Genomic DNA, 16,663 nt, shown 5'->3' on the forward strand with positions numbered 1-16,663 from the left:
GAAAGAAGAGTGGAAAGAGAGACGCTGCACAGTGTGAGCAGGGATTGGCAGAGAGATTCATGGAGCATGCCTGCAGGTGGAAGGAGGAAGACAGAGTGCAGCAGGAGCAATTCGAGCTATTACTTTTACTCGTGGCTACCACACTGCAGGTTCTACTGTCACTGCCAGCTTTAGCCTTAGGCCCTGAATTCCCTCCACACTAGTGTGTGTCCTGCAAACTGTGTAGCAGTTCAGCAGTTGGCTGGATCATGTCACAGGCAATGAACAGCAGCACATGAAATGGGCAGATGTACCCTCTGGCTTCATCCATTCAAGTCCGGTTGCAGCCTACAGGTATAAAATGCACCAGAAAGTCAAGCAGGGGACACCCAGGAATAGTTGGCCATGTCATTTGGTAACATGCACCTTTCACTGTTCCCGCACAGAACTTGGTTATTGTGTTGTATGTTTTCAGGGCAGCTGGTCTGCTTTTCTAGTTCTTATATTGATATCTTAATATATGGATTAAATAAAATCTTGCTACAGTAGCCTTGTGTGGCATTCAAGTTTTATTATATGTAATCTTAAGTGGTAAACATTTAATAAAGGTTATCACATGCCCATTCTCCGTAAATTTCATAAAAATTTACAAACTTCAGAGTAATCCATAAACTGAATTGAAGTACCTGGGCAATGTTCATAAAATGTATTACATCTCCATACATTTATGAACACGTTTCCAGAATTCATATTACCAACACACTTAAAGAAAATCCCACAGCTGCCTTTCGCCCATACAGAGCATGACTTAAAATAACACTTCATTCCCCCTTTATGCATGGCATCATGCAAACCTGGTATGTGGGCACACAAAGCCTCTCTAATTTATGTAGGACATCTGGATCCAGCACCAGTTAGGACAGATGCACTGTCTGGCTGTGTATACCAGTTCAGAAATCCAGGAGTGTCCTGAGTCTGCTAGAAGAGGTTTCCCCTTGTCCTCCCAGACATTGTGCAGTAACATTTGTAGTGCCTACCATCTTTCAGTACTTCACAGTCCTGATCATCTCTCAAACCTCTGCCACAACAACTCGCATAGTGATTTGCCAACTCTAAGCTGGTTAGCTATAGATCTGTAGCAGGCTGGGGTACTAACTTCCAGATGGCTATGGTGACTTGCTTCTGGCCTGGCCTGGCTGCCCTTATGTGGTTGTACTGGCACTGGAGAGTGGGGCATGCTGATTGCATACCTCCAGGAACGTCTGTTTCTTCATGCAGAAGGACTGTGCTTTGCTAGTCACCCCAAGTCTGTATGACGATGTGATCCTACCAATCTGTGCTGTGGCCCTGTTCCAGAAGTGCTGGTCTACATAGAGGGAATCTGTGGCTAAGGTAACAGACATGAGCAGCATCAGCTGGGTTGTGGCTGGCACAATCGGTACCCCCTTCTGAGAGGTGCCCTTGGCAGCTCAGAAACTGCCACTGAAATGTCCACCAGCATCTTGCAGATGCTCTGCCTAATTCGTGAACTAGGACTGGCAGCATGGGATGGAAAAGTTTCTCCACCAAGTCGGAATCCATGTCGATGGCTCTGACTGCTGGGAGCATGTGGACTCAAAATTGCTTGGCTGGATGTGTTGGTGGGCTAAAACCATGCAAAATACTTCCTGTCAACTTCCACAGACAGGTTCTCCCATAACCAAACTCAAAGTAGCTTCAGCTAGCTAGAGAGCTAGGAACTCTGGGAAATGATGCTAAACACCCAGAGAAGCTGAAGTTCTGACTTGGGTCTGTGTAAAGCAGTTTGGATGTGCCAGCATGGTTGTAAGGTCTGGGTTTCTAGTGCAGTATCGATGCCCAAGCGCAGGCTTAGAAACACCAAGTCTGCAGGTGTGGGTCACGCAGAACTGAGATTTTCTTCTAAATTTTCCATCTCTTTGATCAGGTATGTCTGGACTGCCCTCACATGGAAGCTGTCACACTCTTCTTGGTTTTTCCTCCTCCTAGCTCCTAACATTCAGCCCAGCCGCTTTTAATATATTCTGTGTTCCCAGTTCATAGACTAATGGAGAACTGAAGTTACTAGTGTTGCTTTGGTAACCTACGTATATTAAGGCTGATATTTTGAACTTGGCAGCACTTTTGGTTCCTTGCTGTTCTCTTTCATCAAGGAATCCTTTTCACCTAGCTCAGAGAGCAGGTGGTCTCTTTAGTTTAGAATTATGGAGGAGTTGATGATCACAGCAGGGAATCAAGCTCTGTATCTGTTTTGCCGTGCTGCTTATTCTCTGTAGGGCTTCACCTTCCACCGGCAAAAACCTGAACAGCTCCCCAGTGTTCAATATATAATACATTGCATGCAAAAAATCTAGGTGAATGTTAATTCTATTAATCCACACACACACAGAAAACGGACAGTTAAAAGGTGAAGGAAATACTACATGTTGAATGCTGTATTTGAAGTCACGCTTAACAATGTAGCAAATAATTCAAGATACATCAGTTGCGCCGTGTTCTCACTTAGATGGTAGTTGGGAGTATAACTTGCATTTCCTGCATTTATGTTGAATTTAAAAACCTTGGCATTGTCATAATGTGGGATTTTGTGACTTGTATTTAAGACAAAAATGGAGGAAGTTGTAATAGTATACTTGAACATATAGATTTTGTATAATTGCATAGGCTTTAAGCTGCACTGCTGTAATTTAAAATAAAATGTGGCAAGGCTTCAGGCAATTACATAACTAAAATTATATTTTTGAGCAGGTATACAATTAGGCTTTTAATAGCTTGTCTTAATTTTTTTTTTAAATTTAGCAAGCCAGCTTTGAGAAGATTAGCAACATGAAAATGTCAATGCTTTATAATGCGGTCTTTGTGCATTACCTTCATACTTCAAGTAAAGATTTTTTTCCTCTGGCCCTAATTTAATGGAGCAGATTTTGCTGCAGCCAGAGTATGGGGTGAAGACAATCTTTGGACTGAGATCTAGCACAGTGCTTTCACCCCCCAAAAAGTCTGAGAAAACTGTGAGATGGTTAACACTGAAATTAACAAAGTAGCAAAAATGAACTGCAACTGTAGGCTTCATTATTGTAGTGTCTGTGTCTCTCTCTCACAAAATGCTAAATCACATGTTCCTCGTTTATAGCTTCTCATTGCATTGTAAATGAGTGATCTTGTTGTTGTTTTTCTTGTAGATGTTTGACTGGATCACACACAACAAAGGTCTGTTTCTGAATAGTTACACAGAGATTGGAACCAGTCACCCCCACGCTATGGAGCTGCAGACGCAGCACAATCACTTTGCCATGAACTGTATGGTAAGAAACGTGACTTGCAAAACAGTTTATTTTGCACAGCTGTTGGATTTTATGGAAACCTTTACAGTCTCTGACGAATATCAGGACCATGTTTCTGTGCAAATGCATAGTGAGAGACAGTCTGTGCTCCAAAGAGTTTAGAATCTGAAGAAAGGATGAAAGGGGAAATAGACATGGAGGCAATGTGACTTTACCAGAGTGGCACAATTCAGTGGCAGACCTATGGTAGAATCCAGGTCTCCTGGCCCCTAGTCTCCCAGTATCCTGTCCTTTAGACCACATGTCAGTATTGGTGAAAGTACAGCATACAAATAATGAATACCTCTTGGGCAACTCAAGTAGTGGAGTCTCAGTATTGCTTTAGAAATTGCCAGCAACTGCAGAGAAAACACATAGGGCTTTAAATGAAGAATGATGCTAGATGGGTGCACAATGTGGGCAGAATTAGTTATATGAAAAGCCATAAATTGACTCCAACTTATGCTTGAATGCTTATAAGAAATTTCATTGTTCAATGGAAGAGCCTGTCACCTCAGTATTCACAATCCTCAATTGTTAAAGGGGATCGTTTATCATTCTGATATAACAGAATGAAGTTGAAGTAGATGTTTTCTCATGGAATGGGTACTTACTATCTTCCAATGTGGACAAAAAGGGATGTTTTAAAAAAAAACAGATTTTTTTTAAAGTTTAAATTAAATGCAGGTTTGTTTTTAAAATAAACCTATTTAATTTTAAACTTGGAATTAACCTATGTTAAAACCTAAACTACTTTAAATTGAATAAAAAATAATTAGTACATGCTTGCCTGCCAAGTTTTAAACAAAGTCAGACCACGGAACTGGTGTCAGTTACTGGCTAAGCACCTGGAACCAGAGTTTAAAGTGCTAAGCCAGCTATTGACATCAGGAGCCATTTCTGCAGATACACAGGGACTATTTTCTTGATTTCAGTTTATTCAGCTAGTTCAGTTCAGTCACTAATTCAAAGCTAAGAACCCACTTGGGAGTTGAAAAACCAGGAAAGCTTGTTTTCATCTTCAGTTCTGGATTAAAAAGTAGGTATAGGAGGGTGAGATCTAGTAGTTCTAAAATGTAGGTAGGACATGGTGTCCAGAAACAATCCCTTTGGATGACTCACTACAGATACTTGCTTTGTTTAATAGATAGATAATTTAAATGCCAAACATGCTTAGATAAACCACAAAACTTTTTTCTTGTGTATCCAGCACTTAAGATAGTTTTATTTGATAAATTAAAGAAAATGCTGTTTTGGTGCATTTTAATTGAATTTAAATTTCCATCCAAATAGAGCTCAACACAAAATAAATCTAGTAAATAAGAAATGAATCATTCACTGTTTTCTAACATCATAAAAATGTAAAAATTGAGAATCTGCATAAATGTAAGTTGTTTTATACTTGCTTAATCAAATGAATATAGATACACTATATCTTCCTTGTTAGCAAAAAAAACCTCCACCAGATTTAGTGGAAAGGCTATATTTAGCTGCAGGTCAACATGTTTTAATTATTACCACCCAATGCAAATCAGTCTTTCTTTAGGAAAATTCCTAAAGAGTACAAATTCAAAACTAGATTAAAATCACTGATTTAAATCAGTTTCCTGTTTGTTAATAAATCATTTTAAATTAATGATTTAAGTTGCTTTGATTTTAAATCAGTCCACACTGTTCAGGATGAGCTATTCAGAGTAAACTTCCAAATCTAGGCAAGTGGAAAGGGGTAGAAAAAAATAAATCTATGTATACTTTTATATTGTAAACTTGAACTTTTTCAAAAACAAGTGTGATGCTATTAAGAAGTCACACAGTTTGAACAATGAGGGGAAAACAAATTATTGAGTATCTGTTCATTCAGAGATCATCTGTTTTATGTACTGAATGAGACAGGGGTCCTGTGGAAAAATTAGTATGTGATCATGTAATAAAAGACTATAAGAGGGGTGGCCAGACGTACTGGTCTTCTGAAATTCCGGAGCTGGGGCACCTGCGGGGGCTCGGGGCTGAAACCCTGAGTCTCCCGTCCCCACTGGGCAGAACCAGAGGTGACACGTGAGGGGCCCATGGAGTCACGTGCCACCCCAGATGTTTGCCAGGTTTGCTGACCCTGCATGGTCACATGATGCCTCAGCCTGCCCCCCCCACATTGCAGCTGTTAGAGCCAGCCAGCTGGAAGGTGTGGCTGTGGGGAGAGGCAGTGGCAAACAGCTGGGAGCTGCAGGGGGTGTGTGTGTGTGTGGGCGTTCAGGCTGCTTTTGCTGCTGTCTCTCCCCCAGGGAATTAAAGGCAGTGGCCCCTTCCTGCAGCTCCCAGCTGTTTGCAGCTACCTCTCCACCCAGAGCTAACACCTGGGAGCTGCAGGGAGGGGTCGCTGATGGTAAGAGGAGGTTGTGACTCAAGCTGTTGGGGGAGAGGCAAACCTTTAAATTGTTCGCCCTCCCCTCGCCCCGGAGGCACCAGTCTTCTCTAGCAGAAGCAACTAGCCCCACTGCCCTACACCAGGGCAGAAGCCCCACGCTACCTCTCCCCCTCTGATAGGCGGAGAATCGGGGTTGGGGGGAGAGGGAAGGAGGCTCCACAAGCCACATTTTAACTGTAAAAGAGCTGCAGTGTGGCTCATGAGCCACAGTTTGGTCACCTCTGCTATATAACTCCAATTTAGGCATCTGCACAAGGGGGCCAAATTAAGATTGCACAGGCAACCTTCATTCTGGTATATCTGAACTTCTGAGTGTGTGACTTCGCAACCTTAATGTTCTTTCAACAGTCTTGTGTGTGTGTGTAATTTCCTACCTTTCAAAAAAGCAAATTCCATCATGTGAGATTATATTGACACCCATGTTATTCATCAGCAGGTTTGGAACATTTAGATCAGTGGGTCTCAGACTATGGGTCACAATCACATTTTAATGGGCTTGCCAGGACTGGCTTAGACTTGTTGGGGCCCAGGGCCAAAGCCCAAGCCCCACCACCCGGGGCTGAAGCCAAAGCCCAAGGGTTTCAGCCCAGGGCATTGGGGCTCAGGTAACAGGCCCCCTACCTGGGGCTGAAGCCCTTGGGCTTCGGATTTGGGAGCCCCGACCCTGAGGTGGTGGGGCTCGGGCGGCTCAGGCTTGGGTCCCCCCTTCTGGGTCATGTAGTAATTTTTATTGTCAGAAGGGGATCACAGTGCAATGAAGCTTGAGAATCCCTGATTTAGATCTACCATGCAGACCTCTTCAGCTAATGGAGTAATTGATAGCAGCAGTAGGTTTTCCTAACAACATTAGAGAGGGACGGGATTTTTTTGCCAGCGGGTTTCAGAGAGATTTGCTTACAGCAGAGGAATGTTGGCTATTAGTTATTTTGGATTCTATTCCAAGCTCAGTAGGCAAGTCTTCTCTAATGGTTAGCTATTTTGCCTCAGCCTAGTCCAGCCTGTCCCACTAGTGATCCCTATCCTACAGGCTCTCATCCCCTCTGAATTAGGGACAGGAGGTTTCCTCCTCCCTGTTGCTTAGGTGCCAGAGTGGTGGGGGTTGGCAGTAAGCACAGAAGAGAATCTTCCTACTGTTAGTTCTGGTGTTGCTGCAATTGCTGCTTCCAGCTGTAGGAGAAGCCCTGCCTGACTTCGGCAGCCGTGGGCTGGAGCACATTCAGTGCAGATTAAATCTTGTGTGAATTTAGCTGCCAAACTTCACAAAGCCTATTCAGTGCATGTGCAAACTGTTGTTTTTTCAAATATTACACATGCACCAACTTTGGATGTTTTTTCATAAGAATAACTAGTGGCCAGACTCAGGGGCTTGTCTTATATATGCAGCTGTACTCCCTCACCCCTCAAAAAAAGTGTGGGGAGGAGAGTTTCCAATTTTTCACACTTGCTATCTGCTCACCCTAGGAAGAGCCAAAGGCACAATTCCAGACACTAGCAGGTCACCTGAGCCTTTGCTCCAAAGCATGGAGGTACAGAGCTTTTCAATGAAACAGCTGAAAGAATTGTTTCAACATGGGCAGAACATATTTTTCTTTAATCTCACTTTGAGAAATGGCTGGAGCATTGTGGATGAAACATACCATCAAGTTCAACCTGAACAATTAAAGTTGAGCAAAGTTAAAGGCAACCGAGAACAGGGTCCTTTCATGGAAAGCGTCAAACAATCTTATTGAAGCCTATAAAAACTGCAGTCATCAGCAGTGTCACATGCTTTGTAAGCAGTAAATTGACGGTCTCAATTTGAAAAAAATTGTCTGTAATCATACGCAGCTTACATACATTCTGTTTTAAATATTCTAATTTAAAAAAATTGATTGTCTCTCCGTTGCCCCAGCCTGCATCTCCCTGACAAAGTTACGGGGGGAGCTGGAAAAGAAAAATGATAAAATAACTGCTAGGTATGTACAGCTTTTCTATATGCAAGAGATCTTGGAGGTGTAAGTTGTTGCTGAATTCGATTGTAATGGCTCTGTCATCAGTAGGAGTAATCTAAACCCAAATTGGGGGGAAAATAGGGCCTGCAAATGTAAATTTGTCTTGTAAATGTTTTTGTCCAGAATCTGATTCATAAAAATTCTTTTTCAAGGTTAAATTTCAGAACAAATCAGCTGAAGGTTCAACAAGACAATAGGGTCTTTAAACAAACAAACACAAACAAACAAACTACTCTTTCTCCCCCTTTCTCTCCCAATAATGCCTGAAAAAACAAACTTGAACATCACTGGGTTCCGTATCTGATAATGGCTTCACTGCTGAATGAGGCATAACGTATGTTCAGCCAATGGCCTTATCCAGAAAAATGGACAAGCGTAGCTGGTGCTGAACTTCTTAGTTTTCCATTAATCAGAATAAATGCTCGATGGAAGCTTGCTGCCAGCACACAAGCTGAGTCCAGCAATAGTAAAGAAGCTGCGACCTATAGGAGTCTTTGTGGGTCCAGTGAGAGATGGTGAGGAGAGGAGCATACACAAGGAGACTGAGTGGGGCCAGTTGCATGTTTTAAGTGTGGATAAAAGAACAAAAAGCAAACGGCTATTTTAAATCTTATATAGTTAACCTTCTGTGTAATTATGGGTATATAACCTACAGTTCATGTGTTTAGTCTGCAGATGAATAAATTTGACAAGTGCTGAGTCTTTTTCCTTGCAATACAAGAAGTAGCACGTGTTCATACATTACCCTTTTTCTGTACTCTAGTGTTGTCCCTAACTGCAGGGTAAACTATTTCAAATGATTCATCTCCAAAGATGAAAAGAACTAACTAGTCTTCAGCACACTGTATTTGGCACAAGTAAAGCACCTATCTGAACACCGTTTTAAAAGAAAACTATTGAACTTAGTTGTCAAATGGCCCAACACACACCACTTTGAAAAAATGCAACCGTTGTACATCAGCTAACATTAATCTCTAATTTGATCACAGTGGGCCCTGTTTTCCCTACTTACATTAAAAATGTGCAATGGGAAACAAGGCAGTTCCAAACTGGTTTTTTTCTAGGTTCTGCTGTTGAGCCATGTTGTCATTCCACAGTGGGACAGCCGGAGATATGGAATAAACACAGCATGAATCAAGGGAATCCTACAGAACTCTGGGCTTGCAATCACTTGTAGATCAAACCTACCATCTCAAGACAGGCAGCCAGGGGGCCTTCCCTTTTGTGCATGTTCAATGTCTGTTTCTGCCTTCAGCAACAGCAGCACAGCTTATTGCCAGCCTGTTTTCTCTGACCACTTAGGAATCATTCAAGTGTTAGAGCTTCTTTAAAGAGCATTGACTCAGGGCTTGTCTACATCAGAAAGTTGCAGCGCTGGTGAGGGAGTTACAGCGCTGCAACTTAGGAGGTGTACACATCTGCAGGGCACCACCAGCGCTGCAACTCCCTGTTTGCAGCGCTGGCCGTACTCCCGTTTTGTCTCGGGTGTAGAGGATCCAGCGCTGGTGATCCAGCGCTGGTAATCAAGTATAGACGCTTACCAGCGCTTTTCTTGACCTCCGTGGAATAAGCAGGTATCCCAGCATACCTGAGGAAGCCTCTGGTAATCAAGCTGGTCTCCTTCCCCGGCTTGCTCTCGCGTTCCCCGAACCCCGAGCAAGCAGGTCTCCTTCCCTGAGGTTTGCTGGGTGGTTCCGGGAACGCGAGAGCAAACCGGGAAAGGAGACCAGCTTCGCCGCGGTTTGCTCTCGCGTTCCCCGAACCCCGAGCAAGCAGGTCTCCTTCCCTGAGGTTTGCTGGGTGGTTCCGGGAACGCGAGAGCAAACCGGGGAAGGAGACCAGCTTCGCCGCGGTTTGCTCTCGCGTTCCCCGAGCAAGCAGGTCTCCTTCCCTGAGGTTTGCTGGGTGGTTCCGGGAACGCGAGAGCAAACCGGGGAAGGAGACCAGCTTCGCCGCGGTTTGCTCTCGCGTTCCCGGAACCACCCAGCAAACCGCAGGGAAGGAGACCTGCTTGTTCGGGGAACGCGAGAGCAAACCGCGGCGAAGCTGGTCTCCTTTCCCGGGTTTGCTCTCGCGTTCCCCGAACCACCCAGCAAACCGCAGGGAAGGAGACCTGCTTGTTCGGGGGTTCGGGGAACGCGAGAGCAAACCGGGAAAGGAGACCAGCTTCGCCGCGGTTTGCTCTCGCGTTCCCCGAACCTCCCTTGAAGCCGCCCAACAGCGCTGCAGTGTGGCCACATCTAACACCACTTGCAGCGCTGGTTGCTGTAAGTGTGGCCACTCTGCAGCGCTGGCCCTATACAGCTGTACTAATACAGCTGTAACAACCAGCGCTGCAAAATTTTAGATGTAGACATGGCCTCAGTGTTATCAACTTGTGAGACTTACTTGAGTTTAGCGATATTCAGTGTTCTTCTTGAAGCCCTAAGGGTTGATCTTCACAATGCCCCCATGTGTCCGGCCTGCCTTCGCTCAGGGAAGCTCTGTCAGGTGCTCACCTATCTCAGCACCCCCAGGTGGGGCACTGAAAACTAATTTAAACATTCTTCCCAAAGAAAACAACCCTCCCCCCACCCTCCTGCAGTATGCTGACCCTCTAGACTTTCTCCCTGGAGGCCTTCCTCTTACCTGAGCCACTGACCCCAGGGCTTGCTCCCTGGAGTACTTCCCACTGGTTGTTCTCCACAAGCTGGATCCTTATTCCCAGTCTGTCTCCAGGCATCTATCTGGTATTTGGACATGTCCTGGCCCTCTCTCACAGTAGCTTGCTCCCCTCCTGCCTGCTACCCTCTTCCTTCTGTGCCAGTAACAGGAGACACCCTCCCTCCTGCAGCTCTTTTCTCCGGTTGAGCTCTCCCAGGCTTTTAGGGGAATCATCCAGCTCTTACACAGGGGGACTTATAATTGACCTAGGCTCTCTGATGCCTAGCAGATCAGGATTAGCGGGGGGGCGGGGGGAAAGGTGCAATTGAAAGAACCCAAAATGCATTTGGTGGAAAAAATTGTTTAGGTCTTTAAGCCAATTTAATTATTTTGGGGGTCTGAGGATTGATTTTTTTTCTTTCTTCTTCAGCGCATGGGGTCGGAAAATTTGTTTATCAATCATTTATCAGTCACAAAGACTTCAGTCCACCTTATGTGGAGAAGGAGGGAAGATGTGCTCCATGGCTATGTCTTCTCATTCCATGTGCCCCATGGGCTGCAGATGCTGGCAGGGGTGGCAGAAGTAGCTATGCAAGTGTGTGGGTGGAGGGAGGATGAGGAACATCTTGCACAGCAGTTGTTGCAGCTTCCATTACAAGACTCAGCTTTTTAAAGAGAGCTTTGTGTATGCTGGGGATCCAAACCTTTTCTTTAGGTGCCAACTACACGCCAGCCTCATCTTGTAGCAGCAGCATGCACTGGTCAGGCCCTTGGGAGCCCCTGCATTAGCTCAGTCACTGTGCCTCCACCCTATCCTTAAAGAGGCAGCTCCCATTTCTCTTATATAAATTTATATAACCATTAACAAAAATATATACAGTAATAAAACTACTGAAAAATTATTACTAAAAAATCCCATTATAAATCTATTTCTAAAACGTCTATTTTAGGAACCTCACACTCTTGTTGGCCTTTGTACATCTTCTCACCGTCTCTGCTACTTTTTTTCCTGCACTTTCGAGGGTTTTGCTTTCCTCAAAGCCGTGAACATGATCATATAGGCCAGTGTTAGTATTGTTTTAAAATTAAATTGGCTAAGAGAAAGCTAAAGCTGAGCTACCTTTGGCTACTGCCAGAGGCGTAGCACATTGCATGCCTGAAAATTCACGTTTGAAGGCTGGGTTTGACATAGAATAGACAATTACAGTAAATTGTGGGTTATATCTATGTTACGTGCCACCGCTGTGCTGCAGCTGGGCCATTGTACCACCCTAGTGCAGATGCTTCCTACCGTGATGGAAGGGTGTTTTCCATCGATATAGTTAATCCACCTCTCTGAGAGGCGATAGGTCGACAGAAGAATTCTGTAACCAAGCTGTGTCTACACTGAGGGTTAGGTCAATCTAACTGTGGCTCTCAGGGTGCAAAATTTTTCACAGCCCTGAGCCACATGGTGAGGTCAATCTAATTTTTAAGTGTAGACCCACCCTTAATGTCAGGTTTTGTTTTCCCCATAGACAATGCTAAAAGCTATACTTGCTTATCCTCTTTGCCCTGGGAATCAACTGACCCATGACCTGCTAAAATATATTTTAGTTAAGGAATTCTGGATTCCTATTGTCAAAGCACAGTATTCGGGGTGTGTGTGTGTGTGGTGTGTGTGTGTACACGCTAGCCTGTTTCAGAATCACTAAAATCTGTAGTAGTCAAACACTGTCAGTTTTGTCTGTGAACTGAGAGTCCTAGAACTAAGCGCCCTTAAGGATTTTTGGGAAACTTTAATCAAAAGCGCAGAGGCTGCACTACAGACTCCAGTGGGTCAACAGTTAACTTGGAGGAGAGAGAAGGTATTAAACAAATCTGTTTAAACTCCATCTCAGGGGCTGGTATGAACGAAAACATTAAGAAGGTCAGGTGAGGTAAAAGAGCGTTTAAGAACTGAAAGCCACTATGATTTTTTTTCCTATTAAAGATACCTTTTTCAGTCTGAAGTTTTTTACTTCTAACATTTCTTTAATTTACAAACCTGTCACCTGAGACTGATTGATAAGCTACATCTTGAGTTTTATACTCCTGTAAGATTCTTTGAGGCTCCAGCAAACAAGTGTGGCACTGTTAGTTTTAAACTTCAGTCTTTGTCAGATCACTTTGACATGCTGTGGTTTTTCAAAAGACTAAATGCTAACGCATAATTGGGATAGACACACCTTGGTGTCTCTGTAGACTTCATTATTTTTTGTATTACAGCTTCCCAGGGAGGGGTTTTTGTAAAGCATTTCTAGACTAAAGAGTCCAATTTTCTTTTCCGTAACACAGCAGGGAGTACTGGGTTGGATACTGCAGGTAACTTAAGTAATTACTAATGAGTGACTATAAAACTGTTGACATTGCCCAGTTTTCAGTTGCCTGGGCAGTGCCTAGTACCGTGGATCATTGATCCCTAATTGGAACTTCTGAATGCCATCTCAGATGAATAATTAGTAATTTACCACAAAAGAGAAGTAAGGATGCAGTGATAATAGTCCCAGTGACAAACACTAAGAGACATCTTTAAAAATATCATACCAAATGTGCACCCCCTATATGCAGAATAGCAGCTCCTGTTTCAGAACTTGTTTGCTGAACTAACGTTTTATAAAGGGCTTTGGGAATATGTGGGTTAAAATGAAACCTTTAGTGCTTTTGCCAGTTTGTTTCTATTAAGTGCTACAGAGAAGCTGAGGTAAATTGGCAGGCTGTCACCTATATTTCCCATGTATACTTGCCTTCTGCTGAAATCAGCCACATGCCAAAGGATGACACATGCTGCTATAGCTGGCCTGTGCCTTAGCTTGTTTATCTGTATTTGCTGGCCTTTGCCATGTTGAGCAAGAACCCTTCTTATATAGCCTGTAGGAGAAAAAATCTGGTATTTCCAGACCTTGCAGAACCTCTCTCTGATATTTTGAAGTTTAAAGAGCAAATGCCTGTCTGCTAAAGTGCGCTCTGAGTAAGAAGGTTCTAAGTGAGATGTATTCTTATACAAACTGCTGCCCTTATTGCATTATTGACTTGATTTTTTTGTTGCTGGCTTTTTTGCTGCCCTTTTGTGCTGCTCCATAGCAATCATTAGTTTTATACTTCTGCAATGCAGTGGAATAACCAGAAAAACACTGCGAAATTATCTCTTTCCTCCCTCACTTCCTAAACAGTTGATTAGCATTTGGAAGCTGCAGATTCACTGCATTGTTTGTCATTTAAAATGACCGATTAAGCAAGTATTTCTTAGTAAAGTTGTTGACGATTGTTGGCCTACAATTATTGCCTATTACAGGGGTCGGCAAAGGTGGCACGTGAGCCGATTTTTGATGGCATGCAAGGCAGGCTGAGCCGCTCAGCCCACCACCGCTCTGGGGTTCCTGCTGCTGGCCCCTTGCCAGCTGGGATCCCGCCGCCGGTCCAACTCATTGCCGCCGGTCCAACTCAGCATCTGCTGCTGGGCTGGGTGAAGGAACCCCAGGCTGGCAGCAGGCTGAGTCCCCAGCTGGCAATAGCCAGCGGCCGAAACCCCAGAGTGGGGCGGGCTGAGCCGCTCAGCCCACCACCGCTCTGGGGTTCCGACTGCTGGCCCCTTGCCAGCCGGGGTCCCCGCTGCAGCCCCACTCACCTTGCTTCCAGTTGGAGTTCCAGCACAGGCCCCCTGCCAGACAGGGTCCAGGCCTCCGGCCCTGCTCAGCCCTACCAGCCGCCAGCTCCACTCACCTCAACTGACGATCTGGGGTTCCAGCTGGTTACCAACTGATCACTCAGAAGCCTGTGTGCAGCTTAAAGTATCCAAATATGTGCCACCAGACATTGGAGAACTCGGCAAGGAAAAGCAAGGGCAAGGATCACACTAAACTAATAAGATCTGCATTTTAATTTAATTTTAAATAAAGCTTCTGAAACATTTTGAAAACCTTAATTGCTTTACATACAATAGTTTGGTTATATATCATAGACTTAGAGAGAGACCTTCTAAAAAACATGTATTACCAGCACGCGAAGCCTTAAATTAGAGTGTATACTTGAAGACTCGGCACACCACTGCTGAAAGGTTGCTGACCCCTGGCCTATTTACTTGCAGTCAGCTAATGGCACCCATCAACTAATGGGATAACTAAGAAGAAATCCCTGGATGGAGCAGTAGAAAAAGAGGGCACTTGATTCAGTTCAAGAAATACCTGCTGGTTCTCTAACAGCATCACATTTTTATTTTGCATATGATGTGATAAAGATAGTTGACCATTTTCTTTCACTGAATGCATCTGTCAGTCCCTCTCTATCTGTATCCAAGGTTCAGTTAAGTGTCTTCCTATTGTAGCCATTTGATATTTGAGGGGTTTGTCATCCTCCAGTTCTTCCTTTTTGTCATTCTTTTTTCTCTGATCTGAAATGCTGCTGCTTTCTGTCACAGGAACCAGCTTCTAGGTACTGAGATTTAAATCTTTAGTTGACTTCTCAAATGGTGGCGAGTGCTGTAATGGGGAAAAAATAAAGTACTGGGTGAGACTACTATTCATTTGTGTTCTGGCAGTGTGTATTTGCATACTTCGTAGTACCTTCCATGCTAAAGCTTCAGAGAACAAAGTAGTGTAAACACAGTGATAAGGAATATTCTTTGACACCCAGAGATGAGCCATTCACCCTGGAAGCCTTAGGCCTTGGCTACACTCACACTTTACAGCGCTGCAACTGGGGTGTGAAAAAACACCCCCCTGAGCGCTGCAAGATACAGCGCTGTAAAGCGTCAATGTAATCAGGGCAGCAGCGCTGGGAGCACGGCTCCCAGCGCTGCACGCTACACCCGTAAGGGATGTGGTTTACATGCAGCGCTGGGAGAGCTCTCTCCCAGCACTGCCGCTCTGACTACACTCACACTTCAAAGCGCTGCCGCGGCAGCTTTGAAATTCCAGATGTAGCCATACGCTGAGATTTGGTTACCAAAATCATTGCTTTGGCTTGATTACTCACATTTATGGTGGTAAAAATTTCAGTCCTTCAAGCCCAGCTGACACCATAAGACTAGCTGGGTTATAGAGGTTAGATACACACTTCATATAGTAGTAGAATATTTCTTTCATTCTTTTCAGTTTCTCAGTGTGGAGAAAGGGAAGGGATTTTAAGTTTTCACGATACTTAACATAATTTTCCGTTACTCAGCCAAGCCCCCTTGTCAGGCCTTTTAACAGGCTTTTCATCATATAGCCCACACATGCTGGATAATCAAATAGAACTTACTTCAATAAGATTTTTCAGGTAACATATAGTTATCCTGTGCTTCTCCAGTCATATATACTGCTGTTCAAAGAGGAGGAGACAAAGCCAAGTTAGATTTTGGTTTGTTGTAAACTTAATGGGAAGTACTTTATTTCCAGATCTGGTGCATTGTGATTTCAGTTAGCAAAGGTATCAAATCACAGAGTATTAGAGAGTGCTACCTTTTTTCCACACTGATCTGTGATCATTTTCAAAAAGCTCAGAAGGCCGGAAAGTGGAACTCACCTGGGCAGAATACAGAGAACCTGGCGATTTAAAAAAGTTCTCCTCCTCACTCTGCTCACGAGCATTGTGTGTATTAGTGCTTGCTGGAATTTCTTCAGGTACTTTTTACTACAAGTGTGATGGTTCTCAGGACACCTAGGACTGAAAGTCACCTTATTACTCCCTGCCTCTTATGAGAGGGAGTCTTTTGGGGGTAGCTGGTGGTCAGCGCTCTCCTCTGGGTTCTGCTAGCCTTTACTTCACCTTCCAGGTTAACAACAGGTGCAGTCCAAGCCCTGAGTCCTTTTTGAATTGTTCCCCTGTGATATCTAGTCCCTGACACATGCTACTCATAGAAATTCCAGATACTAAGCATGCAGAGTACCCCAGTTTAACGTTAAACCTTCTCTTCTGTAAACCACGCAGCACTTGCAAGCACTTATAATAAAACAAAAGCAGGCTCATTTAAGAAAGGGCAAAGATTTAATTGGAAGTGGGAGAAGATGATGAAAGCAGATGGGTACAGTACAAAACAAAATTATAAAATATGAGCCTGGGTCTACACTTACTAATAGTTAAATTTCCTATATAAAAAAGTAGGCTTTTCCCCCAAAGTTCAGTCCATTGCAGACTTAGCTTTCCTCAGTGAATGGATACAGTGTCTTTCCTTACACACAGTTATACTGAAAGAATCTTTTGTCTTTATTCATAGCCAGGGTGATCTCCTCCTGCTATAATGTTCCTTTTCACCTCCAAGTGGTTTCTGTCTTGGCACTTGTCTCTGA

General features: G+C 44.0%; 1 protein-coding gene across 4 annotated transcripts in view; it reads left to right on the plus strand.

The window, feature by feature from the left end:
* TRIO (trio Rho guanine nucleotide exchange factor) overlaps positions 1-16,663 on the plus strand; it is a 441,700-nt gene that overhangs the window by 151,607 nt on the left and 273,430 nt on the right. For all 4 annotated transcript variants that reach the window (XM_050937381.1, XM_050937382.1, XM_050937383.1 and 1 more), the window contains exon 6: positions 3,180-3,302. In XM_050937381.1, the coding sequence (XP_050793338.1) occupies positions 3,180-3,302 (123 nt within the window). The remainder of the gene's footprint in view (positions 1-3,179; positions 3,303-16,663) is intronic.

Source organism: Gopherus flavomarginatus, chromosome 2 (assembly GCF_025201925.1).
Source record: "Gopherus flavomarginatus isolate rGopFla2 chromosome 2, rGopFla2.mat.asm, whole genome shotgun sequence".
Lineage (NCBI taxonomy): Eukaryota > Metazoa > Chordata > Testudines > Testudinidae > Gopherus > Gopherus flavomarginatus.